General features: G+C 37.1%; 2 protein-coding genes across 6 annotated transcripts in view; one reads left to right on the forward strand and one right to left on the reverse strand.

Moving 5' to 3' along the window:
• The window catches only part of Dscam4 (Down syndrome cell adhesion molecule 4), a 360,507-nt gene that overhangs the window by 282,160 nt on the left and 63,859 nt on the right, over positions 1-14,488 (forward strand). For all 5 annotated transcript variants that reach the window (XM_065221640.1, XM_065221642.1, XM_065221643.1 and 2 more), the window contains exon 6: positions 4,262-4,338. In XM_065221640.1, coding sequence (XP_065077712.1) covers positions 4,262-4,338 — 77 coding nt within the window. The remainder of the gene's footprint in view (positions 1-4,261; positions 4,339-14,488) is intronic.
• Etf-QO (electron transfer flavoprotein-ubiquinone oxidoreductase) overlaps positions 1-14,488 on the reverse strand; it is a 476,511-nt gene that overhangs the window by 173,934 nt on the left and 288,089 nt on the right. The gene's annotated exons all lie outside the window — the stretch shown is intronic.

Consider the following 14,488-nt stretch of genomic DNA (forward strand, 5'->3'; position numbering starts at 1 on the left):
ACAGCACTGTCGATGTCTTCTGCAGATTCTAGGATTTGCCAGTCAATTTAGCGGAGCTCTTCTAATAATCCTTCAAAATCAGCACGGCGGAAGTCAAGTACCAGCTTCATTTGGAAAATTGTCGAATGTATTTGGTTGGGAGAGTTTAATAGTGACTTCAAAAGCGGGATGCTCGACGTCAATAAGAGAAATTGGTTCTACAGCTTCATGAATCATGTACGCAGGTAGCGTTGTTTCATTTACGAATGCATTATACAAGATTCGAGCGTTTTGGTTAGTAATATGGTTGACTTGAAATAGCCCATGTAGACTAAAATCATCAAGTAACGAGGCACAAGCAACAGAGAGGTGAGACTGTAATACATCAACCAAAGCATCTTCGTTGTTTGGTGTGTTCCAGATAAAACCTGACTGATTATAATCACCAAGCAATACCGCATGATCGTTATTACTTAGCTGTGAATAAATGGCTCCAATAGACTCGATATGGCTAATAATACTGATATGGCCATTATGTATGTCCAAGGTAAAACAAGCAAATTTTCAATAGTCAACATTCGCTCGTCAGTGTGCTCTGGTTTTCTTTCTACACACTATTCCCTTTTCCTTAGAGTCTTGCAGACGTGTGACTTCGAACTTTCTGGCTGCTTCCCGTTGACTTACCGAATCCTTGTTGTTGAACATGTTGTGCAGCGAGCAGAGTGTCTTCCTATTCATTATCTTCGTTAGAAAACCGCTACCTCTCTTCCTAGTTACTGCCATGGATGCCAGCATACGGTATACGGTGGATACCGGGACATTTTCCCTCTTAAAATGCTTTAACCTCGTATATCTGAGATTTCACGTATTGAGAGAATAATATAGTAATCGAATACAATAAAGTCATGATAAAACAATACCTCCAAAAGTTTAAAAGCTATTAATTGTCACAAACCTATAATTTGACTTATTTCCTACTATTCCTCTCCTTGTTAATCTGCTTAATGCTATTGGTCTGCTTGCGTTTTTTTTATTGAAGTTCAAGACTAAATACGAAGATTTATTCTACCTCTTTAAAGGTTACACAGATAAAAATTCTTAATTTTAATTGTGATGTAAACATTGATTCACGTAGACTTGTATTTCATTTCACGCAACCGAGCAACTTGCAAACAATGTTGTTCACGAAAATGGGCTTTTGTATACAATATTTGCTACATTGCATGAAATGTGTCAGAACTTAACATGATATATAATGTAAACGTATATGATAAGGGACGCTCCATTTATGTGCATCATATTGAACAGAAATCTACACTACTTTTTCGAACTGTGTAGTTGCCTCCCTAAGCGGACCCCCCGCATCCTAATTCTTTTGTTAATCTATTTAATGTTATTACTTTCTTATTTGAGTTCATTTGATGATTTTGATATCTAATTAGTCTAATTTAATTAAAAAAAAAATGAAATCTCTAATTCGCCTAATCAATAATAACCCATGCTTTATGAAGTACCTGCACTTATGCTTTTTTTTTTTCCTTGATTTGTTTTCCGTCGATCTTGTTTTCCGTGCTGAGCACCAATGGTACCGACGCCAGGGAGGCAGCTCCCACACCTGGACCTTACTTATTGACCCATCAACTCTTTACCCGGGGACCAACGGCTTTACTTCCCTTCCGAAGGAAGTTGTGATCAGATATGCTATGCCTCAGAACATCCCGGCGGCGCTGACTGGGATTGAACCCAGGCCTGCTGGGGTGAGAGGTAATCATGCTGGCCACTACACCACCGGCGCTGCTGCATTTGTGCTTGTAATCTAAAATTAAACGTGTTTCAAGTACTTTTGACTTTGACCTATATTTATTATATCTTTGTTCGACCCAGAGGTGACACCTTCAAGTAACTAGAATGCTGATTTTTAAATTATATAGGGTATATGCTCCAACTATGCTCACACGCTTCCACTATGTCGCACCACAAAAATACGTATGGGTATGTCACAATATAAGCACGCCACAGTGGAAATTCCTAGCCGTAGTTCAAACTCTTATCCTAAATCAAAATCAAGCACATATAAGATTAGGTACAATATTTTCCATGTACAAAAATGGTGTTTAACATTTTTACCTGAGTAATACTTCAATGAAAACAACAATAAAAGCTTGTCACACAAATAGAAGGAGCACTGTTGGGCACTTTCTGAAATATTTCAATAGTATAATTCCCTTGCAAACTAAAATCGCAGAAGAGTGATTTGCTAAAAAAAACCCGCCAGTATCGCACCCAACGTCAGTGCCTAAACGAAAGCGTACTACAAAGTGGCTTTCAAACAAAGGAGTAACAAGTGTGATACTATCACTGCTAGACTAGATCTTTGGTTCTCTCAAGCAGTGGTTCATCAGAGAGGGGAAGCTTAGAAATCTCCATCTCCTGCCCATGGCACCGTTCTATCGCGGTGTGAGCCAGCAACGCCGGCCATAAACCTACCGTCTCCAACACTCCACTATAAAGCATGAAATTAAGCCCACCCACCAATAGCAAGATGCAACAACTAGCCAAGGGGAGGGAAAAATTTACTATGGAAGCTATCCATACAAAAATAATCCGTTAGAGAAAACTTCGTCAAGAATTTACTCTGCAAGCGCTGTAATCTAGAGGTTTGTATTTAATTGGCCATAAATAAAATGGGAGGGCAAAAGTCTATATGATGAGAGATGATTGATTTGTAAAGCTGTATTTTACTGGAAATAGTCAAATCGTTTTTCAGTCGACATATAATTCTATACTTCTTGGCAATGTTCTTGATGACATTGTCAATGTGAGAGTTGAAGTTAAGTTTGTCATCATCATTTTCCGAACGCGATCAATAGTCTCATCATCAATTACAATAGAGACGTTCTTATTTACTCGATTCCGCGAAATTACCATATATTTAGTTTTACTTGTGTTCAACTTCAAATGCTTATACTTCAACCATCTACTTAGAGAACGCTAATTTTCATTCAAGTGTAAAACGGCATAATCTAAATCCTTAGCTGCAATGAATAACATAGTATCATCTGTATAAAGAATAATGTCGCTAAAACATAAAAGACGTCGCAAATCATATACATAATATACATAATAAATAACAGGGACCCTAATACACTTCTCTGGGCACTCCAAGGTTATTCCCAACGGGACTGGAAACAGAATAATTAAAAACAGTCCGTTGAGAGTCGTATATGCGAAACACTTTTCGTAACAAAACCGAGAGTTATATAAACAGAGTAGGAAAAAACAAACCGTGATAAAACCGAAATGCCACTGTATTGGAAACATTCTGGCGTAATTTATCTAATAACTCAGATTTATTGACACTTATTTCAGTAAAAAAAAAACGCTGCTTGCATGGTAATTACAACAATCTTTGTAGCCCTATGCTCGTTTGATTGAATTTTGTATTGTATGCTATTGAACGTCAGCACAATAAAATATAAATGTATGCAATAAAATATACTTTTTCGTTATGAGTAACTCATCAAGGCAATCATTGGTGTCTTATTATGAAATGCTGTTAAGATTTATATTGATATCTATCACTGAATATTGTATATGTCAGATAAAAGTGCATGGCATAATGATAAATTTCTGCACGGAGATCAATTTTCTCCCGGATTACGGTATTACAGATGACTCAAAATAAAGTTTGTAAAATCACCCTATGAATAACGTATTAACGATAAAAAGATGGATCCACTGTGGGTGGAAAAGAAAATGGCCACAAACCCCCTGCGGTAATTCAGGATCAATATAATGTTTCACACATGTAAACAATCATGATACAGCAAATTTATGAGCCTAGAGCATTACTCTAATTCTGTCACGTATCCTGCTTATGATGAATAGATGACATTAACATCATCACCAACCATCATAACCAAAAAGTTGGTATGTAACCCATCTACCGTAAGATTTTCCTGACGAGAAGTTGCTAGGGAACAACTAAGGTGCAGTACGAACTTAAACATCCTATTTTCTAAATCCCTTAAAGAACATTCATAAATGACGCAGCATTTGAGGGGGGAGGGGGTTTCAGATGTTGTGATGTATTAGGTATAACAAAATACGCTACGAGGGTCTGAACTTGGTCAAAAATATGCTACGTCATTTATGGATCGGCCCTTATACCCCAGCACATGTGAGAAGAAAATTATAATTTTCCCAACTACTGGAGCAGGCGTATGATAAGCACATCATCTTAAGCGGTTTTCTAATTTCCACTTTTTCTCTCTTCTTCCAGTCGTTAATCAGAAGTATAATGTACAAGTACATGACGAATATGTCATGACGGGAAATACTGCGGTCCTGAAATGTCAGGTAAGTGTGTCAACCACAACGTGCACGTGGTGTGGCCTATGTAGTATAAATCCACCAAGGCAACAAAATCCTTATTTACATCATAAAACCACCCCTTTCAAGCTGTTACGCCACGGTTCACACACACACAGAACGTCTTTTAAGTAGCAAATACTCACGTAATTTACTGAATCATGATGACGCCATGCAGAGAAAGGTACCTACCGCGCGACATTCTGGCACGAAGGTCATATTGTCTCCCAGAGCATGCATGAGCCTTGCCTAAGCATTACCTCTTATATCACCCAACATAGGTGCAAATTATTTAGGAAAGGTTATCCATGACGCAATAACTTTCGTCAGATCAGGTGAAGACTCGCCCTATCATATGAAAGTCTAAATTAAATCACACATGAGATGGTTTATTCGATGGACTTAATTTGATATCCTCTTTAAAGTAGATTTTTTATTATTATGAATCTTTCGTGCTAATTCATTAACGCTTGTGTGTGATTTATCACCTGAGGCTTACCACAATTAGCGATAATAGCTAGCATCCTCGATATCAGGTACATGTTGAAAATAAAAATTAAACGAAATGGATGAAATGTCATCAGCTCTACATTCTAAATTTGCAACCGGGGATGGGGGGATTGTGTTCGATATTTCTGATGTATGAAACTAAGTGGCAAAACAGAAGTGACGTCAAAGGAAAATTAGATTGCATGGAGCTTTGTAGCAGCTCGGAGATCTTCGTATAATTTCAGAGAACATTTTAGAACTCCAAAGAACTTCGTTGATATGCAGGAAACTTCGTAGAACTTCTGGGATATTCATAGAAGTTCACTGAACTGCATATAAGTTCTGCTAACTTTGATGAAAATTTCGTAGAATTCAGCGAATTTTGTAAAAGTTCAGCGAATTTTGTGTTATCTCTTTTACAAAGAAAAAAAAAACGAATTTTATAGAAGTTCAGTACATTTTGAAGAAGAGTAGTGAAAGTTAGCGATCTTAAGAGAAAGGAAGTGAATTTGATAGAAATTCAGGGAGCTTCGTTTAAGTTCAGGGATGTATCAATAGCTTCAGGGATCTTCTTAGAACTTCTTCAGGGAATTTTGTAAAAAATTCAAAAAACCTAGCGGAACTTTTTTCAAGTTTGGGGATATTCATAGAAGTTAAGATTTTTTGACGTAGGACTACGTCTTTGATTTCTATATGGGGGTACACTTTGTGAAAACCGAAAATGGAACATGTAACAAATTAAGAAAGATTTTGAACGTTAATAACTCAGCTGCCTCTGGTCCAATTTCAATAATTTTATCACCAATCGATCAGAAATATGCCTACGCATCGATAACAATGCTTCCGAATGTTGATTTTAAACAAGATACTATTGAAAAACTGGTAAATGTCCAGCATTGTCCAAAAGCGTCGAATTAACTAATAAATCCATCAATTACCTACATGCATATGCTGCTTCCCCAGCACAGTCGTCAGAGAGTAGTAAGTAGACGAAACAAGTCGAGGTGGCATTCGCCTCCAATCCTCGGGCGCGTGCGAATAGGGAGGATGGAATTGCGTAATATTTTGCACACTCATCGCCATACTCAGAACCACACGCTCCCAACGACCACACCACTGTGTAGTGGTGTTCGGTCGTCGAAATTAGTAGCAGCAGTAGCAGCAAAGATGAATACTAAGATGAAACTGTCGGAAGAAAAACTTTCTATTTTAGTGCCCTCTTTCACGGTCCCTTTCATCCAATGAATACCCCCCGTATTCAAGGTAATTTTGTGGTTTTGCTGCCCCCTCGGTGAAGATGAAATTTTGCGCTCATTTTGATCAAAACAAACACACCAAAATCAGAGCTGTCCCATTTTTTAATTACTCGATTAACAACTAATCGATTTTTTTTTGTTCGCTGTGCTGCCATTTTTCCACCAATGAGAGTGCAGCACATGTTTGAAACGATCGGTGATGATCCTCTGGAGAAGTTAATGCTTATATCGGCATGATATAACCGATTACAAATATTTTACTTTTCGGTTCGTTAATCGATTAATCGATAATTCGAATGAAAATCGGCCATCACTAGATGAATGTGAAACGTCATTTCAAATATATGGACCGTACATAAATAATGATACAATTTGAAAGGGACCGGGGCTCATCACAAATTACGTCACACGGTAACTGAAATAAACACGAGTGTTCACTGGTTGGTAGCAGTGCTTTCGGTGTGTGGCGTTGAAAATTGTTCTCCAGTAACAACGAAAGGCTGTAAGCAGCGAGCTGCAGACCCCACATAAGCAACCATCAAAGGAGGAAGAAGCTGCACCGCTATGCTATGGATCGGAATCAGTAGCTCTTCGCGAGTCGCTGTGGGTCGGTCATCTATGCCAAACGTGTCACCCTCGCTCCAAACGACATACAGCTCGACAGCCTCATGCGTGTTGAACACCCAGCTCAGAATTACTCAACCATCACTACAAAACGGTCCTTTTCAGGGCCACCAAAAATTTGTTAAAGAGTATTATTTGGACATTGGTCAAGGTCATCAGTTCCCGCAAGCAGCTAGCTATCAAGGCGCAACCTGTCTATAGAAGGTGTGGAATTTTAGGCCTGAATATATTGGTGCAATTAGTTTTTCCTCGGCTTTCATTCCGCACGATTCGTTTCTTTCGTTTAATCAATCACCCTTGTAGTGACGTTGAAAAGATTGTTTCAATCGGCGCTTACATATGAAATTTAATGTGGATTATAGAATTTTTTGTATGTTACCAAAATGTATGAATGGTTTGCCACTAAATGGTGAGATAATTTATTGATTATTGAATTATCACACTGTATACCATGAAAAAGCAGCCTGTTTGTGAGTTTTTGCCTGTTTTCAAGTAAGGAGTTATCATAAAAAACAAATCACCGGGTATTTCCCAGCGACTTAACAAATACATAAAATCAAACAAAATCATCATGCGGAACCAGCTAGGATTTGTTTTACTTCATATTTCACAAAATTGCTCTCGAGTGTTAAGACATCGTCTCCCGCAAAGTTTACATTTTTCCCTCTACCAACACATACATCAGGGCTAGATGGATCTCCACAGGATCTATAGAATCCACGCAATTTCAAAAAACCAAAATGCACAGCATTACGAAAATAGGTCAGGTTTCGACCAATAGCAGATAGATTTTAATTCTAAACAAGCCAAACGATTGGAAATTTATCTACCAATCTGCTAAAATGAACACTTAGTTAATTTTCAATAGGTCACTATTGAAAAATACCAAATGTCCAACTGTTGCAATGGTGATCAAAATTATCACCGAATGTCTGAAAACAGCGCATTCCCTAACACAGACTTAAAAATCGAATTCGATGCGGTCCCACTGAACGGTGCTCATTCAATCACCGTAAGTGGTGGTGTCCAGTCCAGCAGCAGCAGTAGTAGCAGCAGCAGGAGCAGCAGCAGGAGTGCTTTCAACAACAACAACAACGAAAGGCTGCCTGCAAGCAGCGAGCTGCAGAGCTCATATGAGCAACCATAGAGAAGGAGGAAGAAGCCCCACCGCTAGGCTAGGATCGGAATCAGTAGCTCGTCGTGCTCAGCTCAGCATTACTCAACCATCACTCAGAACGGTCCTTTTGAGGACCACCATAAATTTGTTAAGAGAATTATTTGGACATTTGTCCCGCAAGCAACTAGTTATCAAGGCTCAACCTGGTCTCTATAGAAGGTGTGGAATTGTAGGCCCGAATGTATTGGTGAGATTAATCGTCGTCTGACCATTTTCCAGAACACGCTTGTAGGAAGTATTAAAAATCCATATAGAATTTGAGAGAAGTGGGAATAATTCGCTTTGGGTGCATATTCAGTCCCCAGAAAGCCAAGAAAATCAAATTTGTGAGAAAATTAGCTCTCACGAGTTCAATCTCTCGAAGTCCCTCCTTTTTTACATATTCTGCACAAACGATACTTTCCGCCCCGCCCCATTCATATAATTCGGAAGGAAATCCGAATTATATGAATGGGGCGAATTGAATACACTTTAATACCAAAATGCACAAAACTTAAAAATTCATAAATAACAAAAAATTCAAAATACACCTTTCAAAGTCGGGTAGATGAATCGAAAATACTCAAGTTGACAGTCCCTTGGATCAACTTTCTCTTTGAAATAAATACTACAAATTTGATACGCTTACAAATAAAAAACGGAAAGAGTTAAGATAATTGATGATTGATCAATTAAAAGAACTAAATGGTCACATTTGTTCCGTCCACTAGCGGTCCTACGTCAAGCTTCCGTTCGTGCCCCTAGGCACAGACCCTTCTACTTTTTTTTAATCAGAAGGAACCTCATAAAATTTTGAGGAACATCTATTAATTTCAGGGAACTTTGTTGAAGTTAAATGCACTAGAAATAATTAAGGTATTCCATACAATTTCACGAAATATTGGAAAAAAATCATAGAAAAACTTAAAACCAAGAAACGTAGAAGCGCAGAAAACTTTGTAGAGCTGCGTAAAACTTCATAGAAGCTCAGAAATCATTGAAAAAATTAGGGAACCTCGTAGAAGCTCGACAGCTAATTTTAAAGCTTTGCAAACTCTGGAAAAATATCGGAAAATTTCATCAAATTTCTAAAAAAATTACGTTCGTATCAGTTATCAGAGATCTTACTTCAAATAAGCTTTTTTTTAGAGGTCATGTTAGAATTAAAAGAGCTTGAAAAATAAAAATTATGGAACTTGTAATAAGCTCAGGAAACGTCGTAGAAGTTGAGGAAATGTTCTAGTTAGAAGTTCAGGGAACATTTTTTAGGTCATAGTCATGAGTTTAGTCATGGTATAAATTCAATGAACTTCCAAGAAGGTCATGAATCTTTGCATGAGCCATGTACAAATCGTAGAAGTTCAGGGAACTTCTTAGAAGGTGACGGAACTTCCCAGATATTCGCAGAATAATCCACAAGTTCTAGGAACTTCATAAAAAATTGGAAACTTCGAATAAGCTAAAGGAATTTGATTGAGTTTCGATTGAACTCCTGGAACAGAGCAACTTTGTGCTAGTTTTGGAACCTTCGTAGTAGTTCAGAAAACTTCGTAGAATTTAAAGAGTTACGTAAGAGTTCAAAAATCCGTGAATATTTTCGATAAGATGTCAATAAAGTCCTCTAGATATTTGAAAGAATTCAAATGTCAAAAATCTCTTCCAAGACGGCTGGTTAATCAGGAAGTATTCAAAAGATCTCCAGCTAAAAGGCTGTTGACGTGGACAGTTGAAAGAGGGGGAGCAGGTGGGCGAGTTCCAAATAAAAAAAAGTATGGATGATTGTCTACGCAGGGGAAGGGAACAACCCCTAATCATCGAAGGTTTCAGTAAACTGCTGTGGATATTTTATCAAGACTTGAGATTGCTCAAGTATTGTTGTATTATTGCGCCTCCGCTTAATAGCAAGATCAAATTGGGCTATAATTCTGAAATCTGTAACACTTTATGAAGGGCCTAAACGGTAGATTAGACGCATAAACATCCGCGGTAAAATAAGAAGCTCCTTCCAACGATACGATCCAACAAATCGAGTAACGGAATTTAAAATACAATGCGTTTTCGTTGCATAGCTTCTATTTAAAAAAAAATATTCGTATATAATAGCGAACTGAAATCACACATTTTATAAAGTGTTCACTGAAATCAAAAGAAAGCCGTAAAACTTAAAATCACGTGTCACCAAAAACGGAAAAGCACAGTACTTAATAAGCTTCCCACAGAATGGAATGTTAATATGGGTACGTTGATCTCACTAAAACTGTTACTGTTGGAGTAGAATGCATAGTGTGCACAATCGAATCCTCGATTGTCAAACACTTTATCGTCAAGTTTTATCAAGTATTATTTTTCTATTAAATTATTTATAATCCACATTTTCAAGAAGGAGCTCAAAAAATAAAGCCTAAATCTAAAATGCTTAAATTCAAAAAGCCTGTGGAAGTCTACATTTTCCCTTGTGCCCAGAATAATAGGGAATCTCCCCCTGCAAGCGGCATTCGTACCTCCACTGCCTTCCATCTGCTTATTAGAAAGTTAATTGTTCCGGGCATAATGCATACTTGCTTTAGGTTTTAATTTGACGAAGATAGCCTTCTCTTCCACAATGCGATATGTGATGAACATGTCTTTAGCATTCGCGTCCAGTGATTTCACGAAAGTTGCAATCTCGCCAATCGATGGCCTTGCGCTGCCATTTGGATAGGCAAAACCCAAAGTATGCATTACTTCGCAAAACTTATCGATATGGTTGCTCACAACGGCGACGGCAAAGAGCACTGAGCTAAAAGCAAAGAACAAAGCACAGTAAAAGAGTACCGTGATCGAGTAAACAACTGTCGGTAGTACGTTGACAGCGAGAGAAACAAGTGCTGCTGGGTCAACAGCTGAAAGCAAACTGACTGAATTAGTGTTGAAAAAGACAACAACTGTTGGTAATATAGCCGTGGCACTTATTACCCCACCTTATCCTAATTCGATTCAGCAATCGCGTTAGTTTGTTTTGCTTGATTTTGCAACTGTTCAAAACACTGAGATAGCTTTTGATTAAATAGCGTTGACCGCTACTTCATCGTAATCGCCCATCTTCGTTCTATCGAGTAGAAAACATCCATAATATCAAGGATTTAACCGTAAACAAATCAATAATATGTTTGATCGATACGTTAGTTCAAACGCTACAACACAAAGGTTTTGCAATAAATTCCTTGCTAGTAATAAAACATACCCTTCTAATATACGGTAATGCAGCGAATACCAGACAGTCCATTAATCCAAATATTTCATTATTGATATTAAATATTACGTCTACTTTCTAATAAATTAAATACCTATGCGTGATTATTCAAAACGATTCCATAAGACTATGATAAAATTTACGTGCTATTATATGCATAGTGATAATCAACTTTTAAAAGGGTCCGGATTTTTTGAAAATATGCCTGAATTTCAAGTCTTTACAGTACTTGAATGCTTTTTTATATCAATCCCTTATTGGCCTTATTAGAGACCAAGTGACAAAATGGCATTTAGGATTAAGTTTCTTCGCTTGTAAATTACTCCATCAACTAAAGCAATGTATCCAAAAGTAACCTCGCCCATAAATAAACGCATAAGCTGTTGGTCGACTAACTCCACCCACATAGGTAATAATTCAATTGTGGTTAGATGATAACCAGAAAAATAATCTTTGCCCTAGGCATTTCAATCGATTTGAATTTGTCATTTCTTTCCACCGACCGGTGCACAGTGAGGTGGCTCCATGCAAAAGCCGGTCATAATTATTTTTCTAACTTTTTAGCGTTGAAATGTGTTCGGACAATTATATAATGAGTATTTAGTCAAGATTTGATGATAATAGACGAAAAATAAAATATTGTATTAGATTGGATAAAAAACTTACAATGAAGAAAAAAGATAAATGAGACAATTTAATAATTTCTGTAAGAATAACTAAAATCTATCTGAAAAGTTTTTAATTTTTTTGCCATTTAATATAATAAAAATTGTAGAGACAATTTTGATTACCTATCTTAATAATAAATTGTTTAAATGTTTATGGACCATGTACGAGTTTTTCGAGAATAATGAGACACCAACAGAAATTAATGAACTAGCACACATTTGCACACAATTCTTTTGCCGAATTCTGAAAGAAGATAAATAATCCTTGCAAGTGAACGAGTGGTAAAGACACAGGCCTAATAATTACAACGTTCATGGTGCGAGTCTGTCTATCCTTTTTAATTGCTTTAATATCATTGATTCCTTCCAACCATCATGTAATGTTTACCCATCCATCAATTTGGTGCGAGTACTCAAAATTGAGTACACGGGACTTTACTTACATTCAGCTTCCCACAGTTTAGTACATGGTTGGGTGAAATAAACTTAAGTTAGGGTACTTTTTTCGTATCGTGTACAAATGGTTCTGAGACATACTGCCTATAATTGCATATCAGTCCCATATGGAAATAGCAGGCATTGAGAAAATGGCCGTCGAAGTTACGAAGTGCAATTCAAATGTAAATATTTGAAAAATAGCTGTAAATTTTATGATAATTTTTTCAAGTTAAAATCATTTGCAATGAAGCTTGCATGTTTTGATATATTAGTGAAAAACATGGCAATTCGAAAAGCAGAATTTAACATGAACTATGGACGAATGAATTTCAGGGTGCGACTGATAAACGATAATTTTTACGTGGTGGGACAAGCTGACTTGATGTTGCTTTCACATATCTCATGGTCAGTTTTATCCGCAGTTTTATCACATAATATGAAAGTAGATGCCAATTGATAGTGGATAGAGTTGTTATCTCAAAATTGACGAAAATTCATATGGGACTTCTATGCGATTATAGGCAGAATAATACAATGAAATGGTCAATATTTAACAAACAAGTATTTTTTTTAAATCACTAATCTTTTAACTTTACCTGCGCACTATTCAAGCGATTGGGAAACGATTCCATATGGAATATACTTTCCTATTTTAGAGGAAAACATGAAAATTAGTCACACAAACAATCGAATAACGACCGACCTGTACCCCACTATGCGGTGCGATGTGTAGTTGATCAAAACACCAGGACTACATCAATGATGGCCATTCGTGTGCGGTAGCTAGCGTATGGATAGAAACAGTTGAATTCACCGACTGCCGCACTGGATGACGATAGACAACAGGAAATGGTTTTTAGCACGGTGCATACATGAGCAAAGCTGTGTTGGAAACACTATCAAAATAGCATCCCTCTCGCCTACTAGCAACTGATTGACGGGAAGTTATTTCATTAAATGGAAATTGCATTTTGTGATTGAAATTGAACATTTTCGATGATTATGTGGCTAACCAGGAACAGGAATAAGTAGGATACTGATTTTGAATGAACAAATGGATATCTGAAGATTTGATGAAATGTTTTGAAAAAAAAAATCTATAGGTTAATGATTCAATCAACAACTAACTACACACTTAGAAAAAATCATGTAAATTCAGGTGCTCTGAGACTGACATATACGAGTGTCAATTTTAATATAAATTTGGGTCATAAGAGACGCAAAATTCAGTTCAATCAAACGTACTTTTCGTCGAGTAACGAACTACATGTCTGTGGCAGACGTAACTCTTCATTGTGTATCTTTGTTCACGCATTTAACGGTTGATTTAAATATTATCAGTTTCGCGAACTACTCGCCGCAGCGCTGGCATCGGATCACTTTGACGTTTCTATACATTTTATAGAACTTTCATGCAATATTGTTTGCGAGTTAGGGAGCAAGCTTGTTTCCCGCGAGAAGCCTGAGAGATGTCGTTACTGAGGTCCTATGTTTTGAGATACTATGTTTTCAAGAAAAACTTTTTCAAAGAGTTACGTCTGTTTGTCTGTGAACGAACTGTGCAATCTCGGCGTCCTTAATTTTACATGACATGTTTGTTTACGTTTCATCCTTTATGTCAAAGATGGATTGCGTCACGTGTAAAATTAGTTATTTCTAAGTGTGTAGCCTAACTTCGTCAAAAAATGCAAACTTCTTCTATGGCTTGAATTTTTTATTCACAAGTTGCCAATAGTACATTTTTTAGGCAATTTACTGTCGATTGGCATTGTTCACACTGAAAACTTCACTCAAGAAACGGTTTTGCTTGATTGATAACAACCAGCCATCCAAGCGCAGAAATGAATTCAAGCAATATTATCACAATTAGCATAATTGCTTGATAAATTGTTGCAATGGAGCTGTTCTTTTCCTTTCAATCTACCGTTTACTTCATATTAATGTACGCACATATCTCCATACATGAAAGGAAAGCGATTATGATAAGTTGGCACCCAGAGCGTGTCTGCGAACGTGACAGTATTATGTGAATTATAACTTTGTCGTACGTGTCGACATGATTGGAAAAACTCACTCTTTCTCATCGGTTGCTGTATTGTCTGGAAGAATGGGCGAAGGTAAGAGGAGAGAGTAATCTTGTAAATTGTATCCACCAAACATTCGATTTGTGTAATTTGAGAAGCACCGTTTCTACACATATTGATATAATTTATTACCGTTTAAACAAGGGAATTTAAATGCCTCTCTAATGTGGTTTACATAGAAAATGGCATTT

Source organism: Ochlerotatus camptorhynchus, unplaced genomic scaffold, assembly GCF_037179485.1.
Source record: "Ochlerotatus camptorhynchus isolate MF236.1 unplaced genomic scaffold, CSIRO-AGI_Acam_v1.1 ptg000146l, whole genome shotgun sequence".
Lineage (NCBI taxonomy): Eukaryota > Metazoa > Arthropoda > Insecta > Diptera > Culicidae > Ochlerotatus > Ochlerotatus camptorhynchus.